This window comes from Apis cerana, linkage group LG3 (genome assembly GCF_029169275.1).
Source record: "Apis cerana isolate GH-2021 linkage group LG3, AcerK_1.0, whole genome shotgun sequence".
Classification (NCBI taxonomy): Eukaryota; Metazoa; Arthropoda; class Insecta; order Hymenoptera; family Apidae; genus Apis; species Apis cerana.
This window is the reverse complement of record NC_083854.1, coordinates 6,419,869-6,438,267: the sequence shown is the minus strand read 5'-3', so window position 1 is coordinate 6,438,267 and position 18,399 is coordinate 6,419,869. Positions and strand designations below refer to the sequence as shown.

At 38.2% G+C, this 18,399-nt stretch overlaps 1 protein-coding gene and 1 long non-coding RNA gene across 18 annotated transcripts in view; one reads left to right on the top strand and one right to left on the bottom strand.

Annotated features, from left to right (window-relative positions):
* LOC107996153 (uncharacterized) overlaps positions 1-18,399 on the bottom strand; it is a 106,777-nt gene that overhangs the window by 35,618 nt on the left and 52,760 nt on the right. For 9 of the 12 annotated variants that reach the window (XM_062072550.1, XM_062072549.1, XM_062072546.1 and 6 more), the window contains 34 exons: positions 17,722-18,351; positions 17,323-17,637; positions 16,939-17,250; positions 16,560-16,865; positions 15,726-16,043; positions 14,274-14,597; positions 13,492-13,803; positions 12,740-13,075; positions 12,370-12,672; positions 11,497-11,802; positions 11,105-11,422; positions 10,579-10,899; positions 10,088-10,402; positions 9,676-10,008; positions 9,309-9,611; positions 8,927-9,232; positions 8,526-8,840; positions 7,891-8,220; positions 7,347-7,655; positions 6,664-6,987; positions 5,843-6,538; positions 5,447-5,764; positions 5,037-5,360; positions 4,639-4,947; positions 4,238-4,555; positions 3,812-4,123; positions 3,440-3,739; positions 2,646-3,371; positions 2,244-2,549; positions 1,819-2,145; positions 1,443-1,745; positions 1,070-1,375; positions 673-993; positions 282-596 (listed from right to left, as the gene is read on the bottom strand). In XM_062072550.1, coding sequence (XP_061928534.1) covers positions 282-596; positions 673-993; positions 1,070-1,375; positions 1,443-1,745; positions 1,819-2,145; positions 2,244-2,549; positions 2,646-3,371; positions 3,440-3,739; positions 3,812-4,123; positions 4,238-4,555; positions 4,639-4,947; positions 5,037-5,360; positions 5,447-5,764; positions 5,843-6,538; positions 6,664-6,987; positions 7,347-7,655; positions 7,891-8,220; positions 8,526-8,840; positions 8,927-9,232; positions 9,309-9,611; positions 9,676-10,008; positions 10,088-10,402; positions 10,579-10,899; positions 11,105-11,422; positions 11,497-11,802; positions 12,370-12,672; positions 12,740-13,075; positions 13,492-13,803; positions 14,274-14,597; positions 15,726-16,043; positions 16,560-16,865; positions 16,939-17,250; positions 17,323-17,637; positions 17,722-18,351 — 11,817 coding nt within the window. The remainder of the gene's footprint in view (positions 1-281; positions 597-672; positions 994-1,069; positions 1,376-1,442; positions 1,746-1,818; positions 2,146-2,243; positions 2,550-2,645; positions 3,372-3,439; positions 3,740-3,811; positions 4,124-4,237; positions 4,556-4,638; positions 4,948-5,036; positions 5,361-5,446; positions 5,765-5,842; positions 6,539-6,663; positions 6,988-7,346; positions 7,656-7,890; positions 8,221-8,525; positions 8,841-8,926; positions 9,233-9,308; positions 9,612-9,675; positions 10,009-10,087; positions 10,403-10,578; positions 10,900-11,104; positions 11,423-11,496; positions 11,803-12,369; positions 12,673-12,739; positions 13,076-13,491; positions 13,804-14,273; positions 14,598-15,725; positions 16,044-16,559; positions 16,866-16,938; positions 17,251-17,322; positions 17,638-17,721; positions 18,352-18,399) is intronic. The other 3 variants (XM_062072547.1, XM_062072555.1, XM_062072548.1) reach the window with 2 other exon arrangements.
* On the top strand, positions 9,113-13,253 carry LOC133665796 (uncharacterized). Of its 6 annotated transcripts, none has more exons than XR_009829137.1 (8): positions 9,113-9,249; positions 9,326-9,504; positions 9,575-9,744; positions 9,838-9,996; positions 10,069-11,338; positions 11,504-11,775; positions 12,474-12,636; positions 12,749-13,253. It is a non-coding gene; the product is annotated as an uncharacterized LOC133665796 (long non-coding RNA). The 6 variants fall into 6 exon arrangements; XR_009829138.1 differs by having other exon boundaries at positions 9,838-10,049; positions 10,141-11,338; XR_009829139.1 differs by having other exon boundaries at positions 9,838-10,410; positions 10,690-11,338.

The window sequence follows — 18,399 nt, the reverse complement described above, 5'->3', positions numbered from 1 at the left end:
TGATTTAAATTGAAATATTGCGATTGTATAATAATTTTATCTCATTTTAACCCTTAGTTTTAGGCTGGGTAACTTGGATCTTCTATAAATTTAATAATTTTGATAACATTTTTTTAGATTGAATTATTCTAACGTAAGAAAGTATTTAATATTATTGGTAATCCATAGTATCCAATCTTAGTATAGAATTTGAGAAAATTTCATGGCGGTTTAGTACCCTGCTTGCTTTCTAAGGATCAAAATATATAATATTTCCTTCACTTATATTATATATACTTTACCAGGTTCTCTCATAAGTTGGCAATATCTAAATGGATCACCCGTGAAACCGGGTACACAAGTGCAAGTTGGCGAATGATTAATCACTTGACAAATGGCATCTTGTCCACACGTTCCAGGACAAGGATTTTGACACTTGTTTCTTATACAAGCGAGATTCGAAAGACAGTCTGAACTAACAGTGCACTCTGGTCGACATCCTTCGTATGGATTGCCAATGTATTCAGGCAAACAAGCGCAAGATCCCACTCCATTTTGTTCTTTGCAAATGGCATTCGAGCCGCAAGGTGATGGCGTGCAAGGAGAAGTTGGTATCGCTATACGATAAAATAAAATAGATGTAAAGCAAATCAATCTACGAATTAAAATTAAACAAACATTTAGATCTCTTACATTCTTGGAATGGAACGCATTGCGTAAATGGGTCACCCGTATATCCAATGGAACAAACGCACATAGGTGTATGACTGACTACTCGACAGTCTGCGTTCTCTCCACAAGAACCAGGACACGGATCTTTGCATTTTTGATTTATACAAGCGTGATGAGTCAAACATTCGCTATTACTGACACATTCCGGACGACAATTTGGTGGAGAGTTAATAAATCCTGGTAGACAAGTGCAAGATGGCGAATCATTTATTACTTGACACAGAGCGTTAGGACCACAGGGTGATGGCTTGCATACGTTTATAATTTCTGGTTTCGTTTCCACTAAAATTTTATAATTCGGTTAGATTGATATATATATATAGATGATTCTGTTTGATAATTAAAAAAAAATTCTTACTGATAGGATTGCATCTAAGGAATGGATCTCCGGAAAATCCTGCAGGACAACTGCATATAGGATTATGATTAATGACTTGACACTGTGCCTGGATACCACAAGTTCCCACACATGGATTTACACATTTTAAATTACTACATGCTTCATTTTTGGAGCAATCTGAGCTAACTACACACTCTGGTCTACAAGATGGAGGACTTCCTATGTAACCAGATACGCAGGAACAGACTGCTTGGCCATTTATTGAACGACATTGACTATTCTGACCACATGGGGATGGATTACAAGGCGTTGCTGGAGCTACATCTAAAGAATATTGGTAATAAATATTGTTTTGACTTTAGAACTTTGATCTTTACTCGATTTTATCTACCTTGAATCGGGGAACAGAGTATGAAAGCATTGCCACTCATGCCTGAAGGACAACTGCACATAGGAATATGGTTGAAGACATTGCATATGGCACTCTGTCCACAAGTGTTGACACAAGGATTAATGCATTTATTACGAACACAAGCTTGATTCGTGGGACAATCAGTATTGAGAACACACTCGGGTCTACATCCTCTATAAGGGTCTCCTCTATATTCGGCTAAACAAGTACAAATGCCATTGTTACACTCTGTATTTGATCCACAGGGTGATGGATTACAAGAATCTTCAGAAACTGTTGGTTCTAAAAGTTAGAAATACAAAATGATTGATATGAAATATTTTATAAAATTGGATATGAAAAATTTATATCTCACGTGGTAATGGTTTAGGATAACAGTTTGTAAATGGATCTCCAGTGTAACCTTCAATACAACTACAAATTGGTACATGATTCATTACGGTACACTGAGCAAAAGTACCACAAGAACCAGGACAAGGATCTTTGCATTTCTCTCTCATACAGGCTTGATTAAGAGAACAATCAGAGTTTACTGTGCATTCTGGACGACAATTTGGAGGGCTTCCTATATAATTTGATAAACAGGAACAGGAAGATATGCCATTGCTATCGCGACATTCTGCGTTTGGACCACAAGGTGATGGAATACATGGATTAAATGGTACCGGAACTGGTGGAGATTCTAAAAATAATAGACAAAATATCTCAAAGAAATTAGAATCTTTTGTTTAAATGAATAATAAGATTAGAAGTTAAGATATTCAAAGAAATTTCTCTCACCTGGCATAGGGAAACAACGACTAAATGGGTCACCAGTATATCTTTGTCTACAGGCACAGATAGGACTGTGATGAATAACATTGCATTCTGCATTGATACCGCATGGTCCAGGACAAGGATTTATGCATTTTTGATTAATACAGGCTAAATTCGATGAGCACTCTGCACTGACTACACATTCTGGTCGACATCCTGGAGGTGAACCAGTAAATTCTGGTAAACAAGAACAAACTGCCTGATCATTAATTACTTGGCATCTACTATTTGGTCCACAGGGTGATGGAGAACATGGATCTTTCCTATCTTCTATTATCAAAAGAATAAGACTTGTGAAATTTTTGAATATTTTGAATTAAATTAAAAAAATAAATCAAAAGAAAATTAAACGAAGAATCTGTTTACCAAGTTGTGTTGTAATCAATTGACAGAATTGGTAAGGCTGACCAGTGTAACCGGGAAAACAATTGCACTGTGGTAAATGATTGACAACCTGGCACTCGGCATTCGTACCACAGGCACCAGGACAAGGATCCTGACACTTAGAATGAATACAAGCGCGAGTAGATACACAATCAGAATTCATGATACACTCTGGTCGACAACCTTCATAAGGATTGCCTATATAATCGGGTAAACAAGAACATGAACCAACTCCACCTTGTTCCTTGCAAATAGCATTTGAACCACAGGGTGATGGAGTACATGGAGTAGAAACAGTCGGTTGTATGTCAGCTAAAATTCGAAAGAAATAAATATCGCTATTCAAAACTAAAATCAATTTGTCTTCAAAATATCTATAGAATGTCTTACTCTGTTTTAAAGTACACTGAATGAATGGATCGCCCTCGTAACCAATCAAACACACGCACATGGCAGTGTGGCTCACAACGCGACATTCTGTATTAGATCCACAGGACCCAGAACAAGGATCTTTACATTTGTTGTTCATACACGCTAAGTTGCTAGCGCATTCACTGTTACTAATACATTCAGGTTTACAATTAGGTGGTAATCCAACAAATTCGGGCATGCAAGAGCAGGAAGGTGAATCATTTATCGTTTGACAGATCGCATTGGGTCCGCATGGTGATGGTTGACACGGATTAATAGGTAATTCTGGCCTTTCAACTGAAACGAAGACGAATTTTTCATTACGAGAACCTATATATGATTAAAATTAACAAAATTATGCTCACTTTTAGGCTCGCATCTCACAAAAGGATCGCCTGTGAAACCGGCTGGACAATTGCAAATTGGATTATGATTAATCACTTGACACTTAGCCATGACACCGCATGAACCAGCGCAAGGATTTATACATCTTTGATTGCTGCACGCCTGATTCTTTGGACAGTCTGAACTTACGGTGCACTCTGGTCTACAGGAAGGAGGTGTTCCTATGAAACTGGGCACGCAAGAACATACTGCTTGCTCGTTTATTACGCGACAGATACTATTGGATCCACAGGGTGAAGGATTACATGGATCTTCGGGGCCTAAAATTGATGATATTGAAAAAAAATCCTTGAATTCTACATATATATAATACAATCAACGAATCGACATACCTCTACTTGGACGACAAGAAAGAAAAGCATTTCCTGTCATTCCAGGCAAGCAGCTGCACATAGGAATATGATTATATACATTGCACTGTGCATTTTCACCACAAGTTCCGGGACATGGATCTACGCATTTATTGCGAATGCAAGCTCGAGATAAAGAACAATCGTTGTTGAGGACACATTCTGGTCGGCAACCTATATAAGGATCTCCTTGATAGTCTGAGAGACAAGAACAGCTACCATCTATGCATAACGCGTTTGGACCGCAAGGGGAGGGGTTACAAGGATCTGCAGGTCTTGATAGATCTTCCATTGCTAAATTTAATAATATCAAAAAAAGGAAAGAAAAAAAAGAAATTATATAATTTTGATTATAAATATAAAAAAGAAAAGTAAAAAGTCAATCAAATTTTTCAGAAAATTTCTTACGTTTGAGGTAACAATTATTGAAAGGATCTCCTGTGAATCCTTCTGGACATGTGCAAGCTGGTGTATGATTAATTACGTTACAGATAGCTGCTAATCCACAGGAACCTGGACAAGGATCTCTACATCTCTCGTTTATGCAAGCCTGATTACTAACACAATCGGAATTGATAGTACATTCAGGTCTACAATTTGGTGGACTACCGATATAGGATTTAAGGCAAGAACAAGATGGCACACCACCAATATCGCGACATTCTGCGTATGGTCCACAGGGTGAAGGTACGCAGGGATTCTGAATGACCGGACCAGATGCAAGTGCTAAAAGAATTTCATAGTAAAAGATAAAGCACGAATTATCACGCATATAAAAAAGTAAAAACAAAGTTATTCATTCGTCTTACGTGGCACAGGAAAACATCTACTGAAAGGATCTCCAGTAAATCCTTGCTTGCAACTGCATATGGGACTATGATTGAGCACTATACAATTAGTATTCGACCCGCAAGGCTGAGGGCAAGGATTTACACACTTGTTGTTCACGCAAGCTCTGTTCAATGGACATTCTGAACTCGTTACACATTCTGGCCGACATCCTGGGGGACTTCCAATATATTCTGGTAGGCAAGTACAGACAGGCTGATTGTTCACGGCGCGACATTGACTGTTTGGTCCACAGGGAGATGGATTGCAGGGCTCTTTTAGGATTAATTCTAATTTCAAAAGATTCGAAGATAAGATTTAATTTTTTTTTAAATTTGAGTGTTTATATCTGAATTGTGATTTGAAAATTTGTAATTACCCGTTTGAACAATGGGATTGCAATATCTGAAAGGATCACCAGTGAATCCAGATGTACAAGTACATGCTGGTGAATGATTGATTACTTGACAAATTGCATTTTGACCACAAGTTCCTGGACAAGGATCTTGACATTTAGAACGTACGCAACCCATATTAGAGATACAATCAGAATTGACGGTACACTCTGGACGACATCCTTCGTAAGGATTTCCAATATAGTCTGATAAACACGTGCAAGAACCTGCTCCGGATTGCTCTTTGCATATCGCGTTTGCTCCACAGGGTGACGGTGTACAAGGTGACTCGTTTTCGATAAGAATGGCTACGATAAGATATAATATGTATTCACATTGATTTTAATAATTTAAATAATATTTCTAATCGCATAGGATAACAATAAATGCTTACGTTCTTGAATCACACACTGAGTGAAAGGATCTCCGGTATACCCATTCAAGCAGACACACATAGGAGTGTGGCTAACAACACGACACTCTGTGTTCGATCCACAAGCACCAGAACATGGATCTCGACATTTTTGTTTCATGCAAGCAAGGTGGGAAGCACACTCGCTGTTACTAACACATTCAGGCCTACAATTCGGTGGTGATCCAATAAATTCTAGCAAACACGTGCAAGAAGGTGAGTCGTTCACCACACGACATTGAGCGTTTGGTCCACAGGGAGATGGTTGACAAGGGTTGACAGGCTCAGGAGGTGTTTCAACTAATAAATAAAATTTTCAATTCAAGGATAGAATCCAATATTCAACAAAAAAATTAATTCATCGTGAATATTCCTTACTTATAGGATCACATCTGGTAAAAGGATCTCCAGAGTATCTCGGAAGACAGCTACAAATGGGATTATGATTCACCACTTGACATTGGGTTCTCAATCCACAAGTACCAATACAAGGATCGATACATTTCTGATTATTACAAGCCAGATTTCGTGGACAATCTGAACTGACCACGCACTCTGGTCTGCAAGATGGTGGAGCTCCTAGGTATCCCTGAACGCAAAAACAAACCGCTTGTTGGTTCACAATACGACACTGACTATTGGGTCCGCAAGGAGATGGTCTACAAAGATCTACTGCTCCAAGTGGTTCTAAGAAGAAACATCGAATTATACAAATCGAAAAAAGGATTAAGATGAAATTAATTAAAATAGAATTACTGGGATATGCACCTTTCGAAACGATGCACAGAACGAAAGCATTTCCAGACATTCCATTAGGACAACTGCACATAGGAACGTGGTTGTATACATTGCAAATCGCGTTTTGTCCACAAGTTCCTACACAAGGATCGATACATTTGTTGCGAACACAAGCTCTATTCTGGGGACAATCGTTATTTAGCACGCATTCAGGGCGACAGAGTTCGTATGGGTTTCCACGATATTCGGGAAAGCAAGTGCAGACACCATTATTGCACTCTGCGTTCGGACCACAAGGTGAGGGATTGCAAAGATCTGACGGAACATCCTTCATTGCTGTAAAATCATTGCAATAATCTATCTAATGAAAAAATTATTCAATTTCCAGATAAATTAAGATATGAAAATAAATAAAAAAAAAATGAAAATACGTTCTCTGAATTGTGAAAGAAAAATCTTACGTTCAGGTGGTAATGGTTGACAGCTGTTAAATGGGTCACCAGTGAAATCTTCAGGACAAGAGCACGCAGGGGTATGATGGATTACGTTGCAAATTGCGCCGAATCCGCAAGAGCCAGGACATGGGTCACTGCATTTTTCATTTATGCATGCTCTATTGCTGGGACAATCGGGGTTTATGGTGCACTCTGGTCTACAATTCGGTGGACTGCCCATGTAATTTTGTAAACAGGAACAAGAAGGAGAACCTCCGATATCACGGCACTCCGAATTTGGGCCACAAGGGGATGGTACACAAGGGTTTTCAATTAAAGTTGGTGATGGTTCTGAAAAGAATTTTTTTTATGTTTTTTTTTTTGATTTAGTAATCACTTTCTCATCCCCTGTTAGGTATTAGAGAATTTTCTACTTGAGTAATTAATCTGGAGTAATTTTAATCTGGTTATATGTCTTTCATTCAAGATATGATATGAGGTTAATCAGATAAGTTAAGCAGATAAAATGATTCTGAAATCTGAAACTATTTCTTCTTTAAATGAAAACCAAAATTAATATTGCTTTCATTTTCATTTAATGAAGATAGACAGTTTTAGTTATCTGAATCACTCTATTTATACTCGATTCATACGATTAATAATAAAATTAGTCTCTCTAATGATCCCTTGATCACGAAAATTCGTCTTACTTGGCATAGGGAAACATCTGGTGAAGGGATCTCCGGTGAAATCCAGTTTGCAAGCGCAGATAGGGCTGTGGTTCACGATTCTGCAATCTGCGTTAGTACCACAGCGATTAGGACAAGGATCTGTACATTTCTGATTGACGCAAGCTTTGTTCAAAGGACATTCTGAGCTAACTACGCATTCCGGTCGACATCCAGGGGGAGTGCCTACATAGTCAGATAGGCAAGAGCACACAGCTTGGCCATTATTCACACGGCATAAACTATTGGGTCCACAGGGCGAGGGATTACAAGGATTTTCTTGTAGATCAGCTGCAATTGACGTATAAGATCAAGATTGATTATTTCTTTTTATTTTTTATGAAATTTTCTTCAAAATATTAAATCCTAAATTATACTTTGAGATTAATGGATTAATCATTCGCATTCGCCATTTGGCGTATAAGATGGAAATGATGAGAAAGCGTTAAATCTTCGTTAAATCTCTCTAGTCGCTTGTGATCAATGATGATGATGGATAATCAAATTGACTTTATTTCAAACTTACGGAGAACTGCCGGTTGAATGTAACAATTCACAAAAGAATCTCCTGTGAATCCAGGTAAACAAGTGCAGCTGGGCAGGTGATTGATCACCGTGCAATCAGCATTTGATCCACAGGTACCGGGACAAGGGTTCTGACACTTGGACCTAATACAGGCCAAGTTCGAAGGACAGTCAGAATTCACTGTACATTCGGGTCGACATCCTTCATATGGGTTTCCTATATAATCTGGAGCACAGGTGCATGAGCCGGCTCCATTTTGTTCTTTGCATATGGCGTTCGGGCCACAGGGCGATGGGATGCATGGGGATTGTGGCATGAGCTCGGTCTCGGCTATAAAACGGGTCACAGAACGAATTTAACGTTTGATTCAGGTGTTAATGTGGTTATACCATCAATCTTATAGCTACCCAGGTTAATTGTAGTAACTATCATACGTACTATATTCAGATAAAGTTAACAATTGGGAAACATTAGAGATTGTAAAGTTTTATGTTCAAGAGTATTTTGTTGTTCTATTGTTTGTGTTTTTATATTGTATTCAATTTATTTTGCTTTTCCTTATTGAAAATAGGTTTGCTGTTTTAAAAGCTTTGACCATGGATTTTTAAGATTTTGTAAAATATGATAAATCTTACGTCGTTTCTGTATGCACTGGACAAAAGGATCGCCTGTGAAACCAGTTAAACAGGTGCACATCGGTGTATGACTGACTACTCGACACTCTGTGTTGGAACCACACGAGCCTGGGCAAGGATCTCTACATTTCCGACTGATGCAAGCCAAATTACTCGAGCATTCGCTATTGCTCACGCACTCTGGTCTACAATTTGGCGGGGAACCGATAAAATCGGGCAAACAGGCACAAGACGGTTTGTCGTTGATCGTTTGGAATATGGAATTGGGACCACATTGACAAGAAGCGCACGTGTCTTCCTGTGGTGGACTCACAGCTATCGAAATAAATAAATAAAATGTTACATATTAGGAATTTGTTATTGATTTTTTCGAAAACAAAAGGAAAGATAATGATTCTTACTGATAAATTCACATCTAAAGAAAGGATCTCCAGTGAAACCGGAAGGACAACTGCATACAGGATTGTGATTGACAACCTGGCACAATGCCTTCCAGCCACAAGTACCAGAACAAGGATCAATGCATTTCTGGTTATTGCAAGCTTGATTCCTAGGACAATCTGAACTAACCACACATTCTGGTCTGCAATTAGGTGGATTGCCAAGAAATCCTGGCACGCAAGAACACACTGCCTGACCATTTATAGCTCTGCACTGACTGTTAGGTCCACAAGGAGATGGATTACAGGGATTTACCTGTACTTGTTCTAAATTCAGAAATAATGTGATTTTTTTTTATTCTCAAATTTTTCTGAAAAAACAATTTTTTTTTATTAATCATACCTTCGATTTTTTCACAGGAAATGAAAGCATTGCCAGCCATTCCTGCTGGACAAGAACACATGGGTATATGATTCAGAACATTGCAAATTGCGTTCCTACCACAAGTGCCTGGACATGGGTCCACACACTTGTTTTGAACACAAGCTCTATTCAAAGGACAGTCATTGTTGAGAACACATTCAGGACGACAGCTAGTGTACGGATCACCTTGATAATTCGGTAAACATGTGCATATTCCTGTATTGCATTGAGCATTTGGTCCACAGGGTGATGGATTGCAGGGGTCTGATTCAGGGGATGGCACTGTAAGAATTTTTCAAATATAGAAATCATCAACTAATCGATTTCTGAATAAAAGAAATCTTACATTGTGGTGGCATTGGATAACAATTTGTGAAAGGATCTCCAGTGTATTCTTGAAGACAGATACACATAGGTACGTGATTAATCACGCTACACTGAGTGCCAACTCCACAGGATCCTAGACAAGGATCTGTGCACTTCTGTCTGATGCAAGCTCTATTACTAGGACAGTCAGAATTGATGATACACTCTGGTCTGCAGTTTGGAGGACTTCCAATGTAAGTAGATAGACATTGACAGGATGGACCATTATTAATTACACGACATTCGGAATTTGGACCGCAAGGAGAAGGCAAACATGGTTGTGTAACTTCGACTGATATAGGTGGTAAAGCTTCTGAAAGGCGAAATTTGTTTAATTCAGAATTGAATCAATTGGTAATCGTAAAGTTTTTAGATGTGTCAAAATATCTTACGTGGAATAGGGAAACACATGGTGAATGGATCTCCTGTGTATAATTCTCTGCAGGCACAGATTGGACTGTGATTCCTGATCATACAGGTGGCGAACGTGCCACAAGAAGTAGGACAAGGGTTCACGCATTTCTGATTGACACATGCACGATCTTGAGGACATTCTGAGTTCAGAACACATTCTGGACGACACATGGGAGGTGTGCCTGTGTATTGTGGCAAACAAGAGCAGACACCTTGGCCATTTACTACGCGACATTGACTATTTGGTCCACAGGGTGATGGATTGCATGGATCTTTGAATTTTGTTTCATCTTCTATGGGAGTAATTTTTATTTTTATTAATAAGTTGAAATTTTTGAAATTTTAGTCTTTAAGCTCTTTATAAACAATATATCATGAAAAATTAACTTTTTAATTCAATTGATCAAAATTTATTTCAAATGCAAAAAAAATTTTCATTATATTTATTAATATCTTTGAAAGTTCATACCTATTTCACGAATCAAGGTACAATAGTGGAAAGGATTTCCACTGTAACCTTGAATGCACGTACATGCAGGACGATGATTGATAACTTTACATTCTGTATTCGTGCCACAAGTACCTAGACATGGATCTTGACATTTGGAGCAAATACAACTCAATATGGATGGACAGTCCGTATCAACGACACATTCAGGTCGACAGCCTTCATAGGGGTTACCAATATAATCGGATAAACAAGAGCACGAGCCTACACCATTTTGTTCTTTGCATATCGCATTGAACCCGCATGGAGATGGGGTACATGGAGAAAGATTTTCAGGGACAGCTAGAAAGTTGCAAAACAAATAATAAAATTATTGAAGGAAAAAAATTATTAAATTGTCTTGTAATTATAATCAAAGATTTTAATTGCTCAACATCACTTTTTATGTCAAAATTTAAACGAAGTTTGAACGACAAAGAGAAACGAAAATCTTTGATAATTATAGAAAGATTGAAAAAAAAAAAGAAAAATATATCTTGAATCTTACATGGTCTAAGTATACATTGTATGAAAGGATCGCCACTATAATCGCTGGGGCAAACACACATGGGTGTATGACTGACAACACGACATTCAGCATTAACTCCACAAGATCCAAGACAAGGATCTTTGCATTTCTGATTCATGCAGGCCAAATCACTGGGACATTCACTATTACTAACACATTCTGGTTTACAATTAGGAGGGGCGCCTACAAATTCTGGTGAACAGGAACAAGAGGGTGAGTTGTTGACAACTCTACATTGAGAATTAGGCCCGCATGGAGAAGGTTCGCATGGATTTTGTGGTATTGTAGGCTCTGGTGCTAAAAGTATATTATGAATTATATTTTTGCTTGGAGAAAAATTTTGTTGAAAACTAAAGAAATAAAATTCTTACGTTGTAGAATACATCGAACGAAAGGATCCCCTGTAAATCCGGGCAAACAACTGCATATAGGATTATGATTGACGACGTTGCAGATTGTACTGAATCCGCAAGAACCAGGACAAGGATTTACACATTTCTGATTACTACAAGCTTCTGATAAAGAACAATCAGAGCTGACTGTGCACTCTGGTCGACAGGCAGGTGGTGCACCGAGATATCCTGCTACGCAGGAACAAACTGGTTGTTGATTGATCACTCGACAGACACTATTTGGTCCACAGGGTGAAGGTGAACAAGGATTTCTTGATATGGTATCTGTCACAATATGATAGACGTTCAGAGGAACATTCAGAGGAATGTATAAGCATTTTAAACATATATAGAAATAAAAAATATCTATCAACTAATTTACTAGAAATTCTATATAAAATCTTTTTTAGGAAATCTTTGAATTGCTATAACTTTGAAAATAATGATTTTTGGAAAATGAAAGAAAATCATTAGAAGCACAAAATGCTTTTTAAAATTTTTGATTTATCTCGATACGATTTTCGGTTTCTGAGATATCGCCGTGAAAAGAGAAAGATAATTTTTGCTTACTTAATCATATCTCATTTCAATGACCTATTTTAACCTCCAGACAAATGAATGGCATGAAAAAACATATTACGTATTTCCAGAAAAAATATAGGTCACTGCTCATTCATAATTTCTAGACCGTTGAAGTTACATACTTCAAATCCTTATATTTTGATAACCGATTGAAATATCGGGATAAAACAAAAAATGTTTTCAATGGCATGGATTTCTTTATTTTTTTGAATGAATATAAATAAGAAAATTTTTAGTTTCTATTCGCATTTTTTATGTAAAAAATAATACCTTGAAGAACAATGCATTGAACGAATGCATTTCCAATCATACCACTAGGACAAGTGCACATAGGTATATGATTATATACCAAACATTCTGCATTTCGACCACAGATACCAGAACAAGGATTGATACACTTGTTTCTCACACAAGCTCGATTTTGGGGACAATCTGTATTCAATACACACTCTGGTCGACAACCTACATAAGGATCACCCTGATATTCTGCCAAACATGTACAAACACCATCGTTGCACTGCGCGTTTGGACCACAAGGTGATGATGCACAAAGATCAACGATAGTTGGTTCAGCTGTGAAACGAATAAATGTATGATTCTTGATCTCTTAAACATTTTCAACTTTTTTTAAATTTCTTACTTGGTCTAGGAGCAGGATAACAATTGCTGAAAGGATCACCAGTGTATTGTTCGGGACAAGTACATACTGGCACGTGATTGTAAACCGTGCATAAGGACGTAATGCTACAAGATCCTTGACAAGGATCTCTGCATTTCTCGTTCATGCAAGCAAGATTCATGGGACAATCGGAGTTGACACGACATTCTGGTCGACAGGTCGGTGGAGATCCAATGTATCTTGGCAAACAGGAACAAGAAGGTGTGCCACCAATATTTCTGCATTCCGCGTACATGCCACATGGGGATGGCATGCACGGATCTTTGGGAGCCAAGTCAAAGTCATTCTTGGGCGATTCTAAAATTTATTGGTAACATTATTGCATGATAAGGCCATATGATTGAAGCGATTTATATGGATTTACTTAAGAACGTAATCGTCAATCTTAGATGATTGTAGTTCTAAATGATGAACTGTGATTGAAGCAATTCATATGAATTTACTAAGCTGAATAATACTCTTGATAAAGCTTGAATATGCACAAGATGATATCTATCTTAAAATTATTAACTATAGAAAATATTTTGAAATTATGAATCTTGATGAAACGATATGTAGCCAATGCGTTCAGAATTGAAGCAATGAATGTTTAACATCTAATTTAAAGCGATTCATACGAATTCGTTTGAATCCAATGAATTAGAACTCGCAATTGAAGGATTGAAGAATTTGATGGTCGATGATCAAGCGAATATCAACAGAAATATTCTTACGTGGAGCAGGGAAACATTTGATGAACGGGTCACCGGTATATCCAATATTGCAGATGCATATAGGGCTGTGGTTGATCACCTTGCATTGTGTGTTGATACCACACGAATTCACACAAGGGGATCTGCATCTTTTATCGATGCACGCAAGTTCTCTTGAGCACTCGCTATTCACCACGCACTCAGGTCGACAGTTTGGCGGGGTTCCAATGAAATTTGCCAAGCAGGTGCACACAGCGTGCTCGTTCACGGTTCGACATTGACTATTTGATCCGCATGGGGATGGGTTACAAGGGTCTGACTCTTTTATGGTAGCTGTTCGGGGGAAAGTCAGATTAAACAGCCTAAATATGCGTAAAATTGTGTCTATGGTCTGTAATATATATATGTAATACGAGATTGCGGATGTATGTATTTATGTAAAAATTAATTCTTCTTGTTCGAAAACTTTTGAGAGTTTATCAGGCTATGATTAAAAAAGAAATTTGTCAAGTAAAATTTTTCAAAAATTCTTGCTAATATTATAATTATGGAAACTTTATATATTAAGTCATGATTATATTTAAATATCCTCGATTTAACTACGTAAAATATTTAACAATAAGAACTAACTTTCACAAAAATCATCGCATCTCCAATTTTCGAATATGTATTACTCTATTATTACTGTATTAAGCATGGTGCTCGTTAAGCTATTTGTGCGACAATTCTGAAAAGATTTATCAATCTTCAATAATCTAACCGATCACATCGGTTGCAAAACATGAGGCAAAATGAAATCTTACGGGACACAGAAACCGGGGTACAATAGTTGAACGGATTGCCCGTGTATCCAGGGTTGCAAGAACACGCTGGAATGTGATTGATCGTTTCGCAACAGGCTTGCAATCCACAGGTTCCTGGGCAGGGATCTCTGCACTTGAGGCCCATGCAGGCCATCGTCTTGGAGCAATCGGAATTTTGCGTACATTCGGGTCTGCATCCTTCGTATGGGTCACCAATGTAGTCTTGAAGACAGGAACAGGAACCGACGCCATTGCTCTCGCGACAGATCGCGTTGGTACCACATGGGGAAGGCTCGCATGGTTTCCTAATGTCTAGGGATATATCTGATCGGAAAGAGAAACACTTTCACTTATGTTTAATCAGGCCATGCAATGATGGTTGGTCAAAGCTTGTGCAATGGCATGAATATTCGTCGAATCTAACCATTTCTTGCTAATGAATGATCGAGGATTAGCGGAAGCTTGAATAAACAGCAAGCATTCGAACGCTTGCGAATGTGTAATTGTTTCAGCAACAAGATTTCAACGTTTTCGATCGTTTCGATTGAAATTGATATTTTCGCTTTAGCGTTGGGTGTTATTGGGTGTTTCTTGGGTCGTGATTTGGTGCGTGTTTCTGTGGGATATTATCTTCTAAACATTTATTAGCTTTTTATTAAAGGGTATTAATTTTATTAATTTTTCTTATACATACTTCTTAATAAGCGTGTCTCCGGGGTCAGTCTCAATCATTTAGTCAGGGATGCAAGCTCGCTATCGCTTTTTAGGGATTAATATTTCCGTGTCCAGGGTGCTTCATACAGGAAACGTATAGGGTTTTAATGTTTTTCCAACGCAGAAATATTCAAGGAAGCGACAAAAAATATTGTCATATAGGGCGGTATTTGGGGTATCAATTTCAAAGCATTATATAATTGGATCGGGAATGGTCAATGCGTGCAAAATTCTTTTCATTCGAGGGGATGAATTAGTTATCGAGTATCATTTAAAGTGAGTGCAATTAGAGCCTATATATACTCCATAGGCCCCGCCACCATCCTAACACATACATTTCATTCGTTATTCTCTCATAAGTGTGGGATTTTCGAAGGCGTGCTCTTCTTGAATAGGGTCGTTAATTGCAGAGGGATGATTATGCAATTATCAATCATCTTTTCAACGTGCATGTTGATAATGATTCGCAAGGCCCCGCCACCATCGTGACTGATTTTGTCATCGATTTCGAATTTGTTGTTTAAGGGCCTCTTCTTCTTTCATTTTCTTTTTTCTTTTTTCTTTTTTTCTCGAAGAAAATACATGGATACATTGTTAGAAAATGAAACGATAATGTTAACAAAGATTCGAGAAAGCACTTACCTGTTTTTCGCCTGCATGCAATTGGCGATATTCGCAACGAGAAGAAAAAAGAGAGAAAAGAAACGAAAAATTCTTTCTCTTTGTATGTGTACTCACCCTTGACGACCGGCTCACAAGTGCTGAACGGATTTCCGGTGTAACCTTCCGCGCAAGCGCACACCGCATGATGATTCACTACCGAACACTGAGCATTTGAACCGCACAAACCGACACACGGATCGCGACACTTCTTTTGCATACACGCTAAATGCGGCGGACACTCCGGATTGATCGTGCACTCGGGCCTACAATTAGGCGGAACACCGATATAATTCGCTATACACGAACAAGCTGGACTATCACCTCGCACTTGACACTCCGCGTTCGGTCCACATGGCGATGGTTGACATGGATTGGTTGGCGCTGGTGGTTGCTCTGTGATCAAAAGAAACGACATTCGTACGTAAAGAAAAAAATTTAAATATTGGATTATCCGTAATAAATAATGAATTTAATAAAAAATAATTGAATTTATTGTGATTTTCTTTCTATAGAATCATGTAGAAGATAAAAAGTGAAAAGTGAAAAAGTGATAAAAGGAAAAAGTGAGTGATAAGTGAGTGATGTAATAATTTAAATAAGTAAATAATGAATTTAATAAAAAATAATTGAATTTATTGTGATTTTCTTTCTATAGAATCATGTAGAAGATAAAAAGTGAAAAGTGAAAAAGTGATAAAAGGAAAAAGTGAGTGATAAGTGAGTGATGTAATAATTTAAATAAGTAAATAATGAATTTAATAAAAAATAATTGAATTTATTGTGATTTTCTTTCTACAGAATCATGTAGAAGATAAAAAGTGAAAAGTGAAAAAGTGATAAAAGGAAAAAGTGAGTGATAAGTGAGTGATGTAATAATTTAAATAAGTAAATGTGTCCCAGAAAACTTACTGGGCATCAGGTAGCACCTGGAAAATGGATCGCCAGTGTGTCCTTCTGAACAGCTGCATATCGGATTGTGATTGACTACTTGACACTTAGTGTTCTGACCACAAGTGCCTGGACAAGGATCTTGACATTTATTACCAAGACATGCTTGTGTCAGTGGACACTCGGCACTCACTACGCATTCTGGTCTACAGGCAGGAGGACTACCCATGAAACCACTTTGACAAGAACAAACTGCATGATCGTTCACCACTCTGCAGATGCTGTTTGGACCGCAAGGAGACGGTGTGCACGGTTGTATCCTTGGCTCTGACAGATTAATATTCGATTAATATCATTGTTAAAAGTATTCGTCGATATAAAAGAATGTAAAAAGATTTACCTTCGATTACATGTGGTCGACAGAGTGTGAATGGATCCCCACTGGTACCAGGAAGACAGCTGCACATGGGAATATGATTAACTACGTCACATTTTGCACTGGTTCCACACGTGCCCTCGCATGGATCCACGCAATAATGATTGACACACGCCTTCACTCGAGAACAATCCGAGTTCATAGTGCATTCTGGACGACAGTACGAATATGGATCACCGAAATAATTTGAAAGACACGTGCAAATTCCCTCGTTGCACTCTGCGTTTGGTCCACAGGGCGATGGATTGCATAGATCTTTAGATGGCTTCGGTTGTTCTGCAAAGTAAATTTGAATTCGCATATGAATTCAATTTTTTTTATAGATAAATAAAAGAATTCAATAATCACCTATTATTGGAGAGCATAATGAGAATGGATCACCAGTGAATCCTGGTTGACACAGACACACAGGAATATGATTCTGCACCCTACAATTTGCATTTTCTCCACAGGATCCGATACAAGGGTCTCTACACTTTTCTGAGATGCAAGCTTGATTTGAAGCGCAATCTGTATTAACGACACACTCTGGACGACAATTTGGTGGAAGACCTATGTAGTTCTTCAAGCAAGAACAAGCAGCTTGATCACCAATTACTCTGCACTCTGCATAAAGACCACACGGACTTGGGGTGCAAGGATCCACTGGTGGTGGTGGTGCAACTAAAAAAATTGCACAACTTTTAATATTTTTTCTTTCCATGAAATAAAAATAATTTTATAACAAAGATTATCTAAAGTAATTACCTGGCTGAAGGTAACATCTGGAGAAAGGATCTCCTGTAGTTCCTTGTGGACAACTGCATAGAGGATTGTGATTGATCACTCGGCAATTAGCACCCACTCCACAGGTTCCAGGACAAGGATCGGTACACTTGTACTTGTAACAAGCTCTATTCTGAGGACACTCTGAGTTCACGACACACTCAGGCTTGCAATTGGGTGGCAAACCGACGAAAGATTCTTGACAAGTGCACACAGCCTGATCCTTCACTGCTCTGCACAAGCTGTTAGGTCCACAAGGAGATGGATTGCAAGGATCGATGACAGTAGGCTCTGTTTCTCGACTAATCGGTAAACTGCAAATGTTGAAAGGATCTCCCACGTAGCCAGGTTGACAAGTGCAAGTTGGAATGTGATTAATGACAGAACATTGAGCTTGGATCCCGCATACTCCTGGACAAGGATCTTCGCACTTGTTCCGAACACAGGCCTTGTTGGTTGGACAGTCTGAACTGAGAATACACTCTGGTTGGCAGCCTTCGTAGGGATTTCCATGATAATCGTCGATGCAGATGCATGCACCTACGTTGTCACGTTGTTGACAAATTGCGTTTGGACCACAAGGTGAAGGTTCGCATGGATTGATAGGTTCTTCTGTAATTTACGATATGAAGTAGATCATGTAAAAATTTAATCGATTCA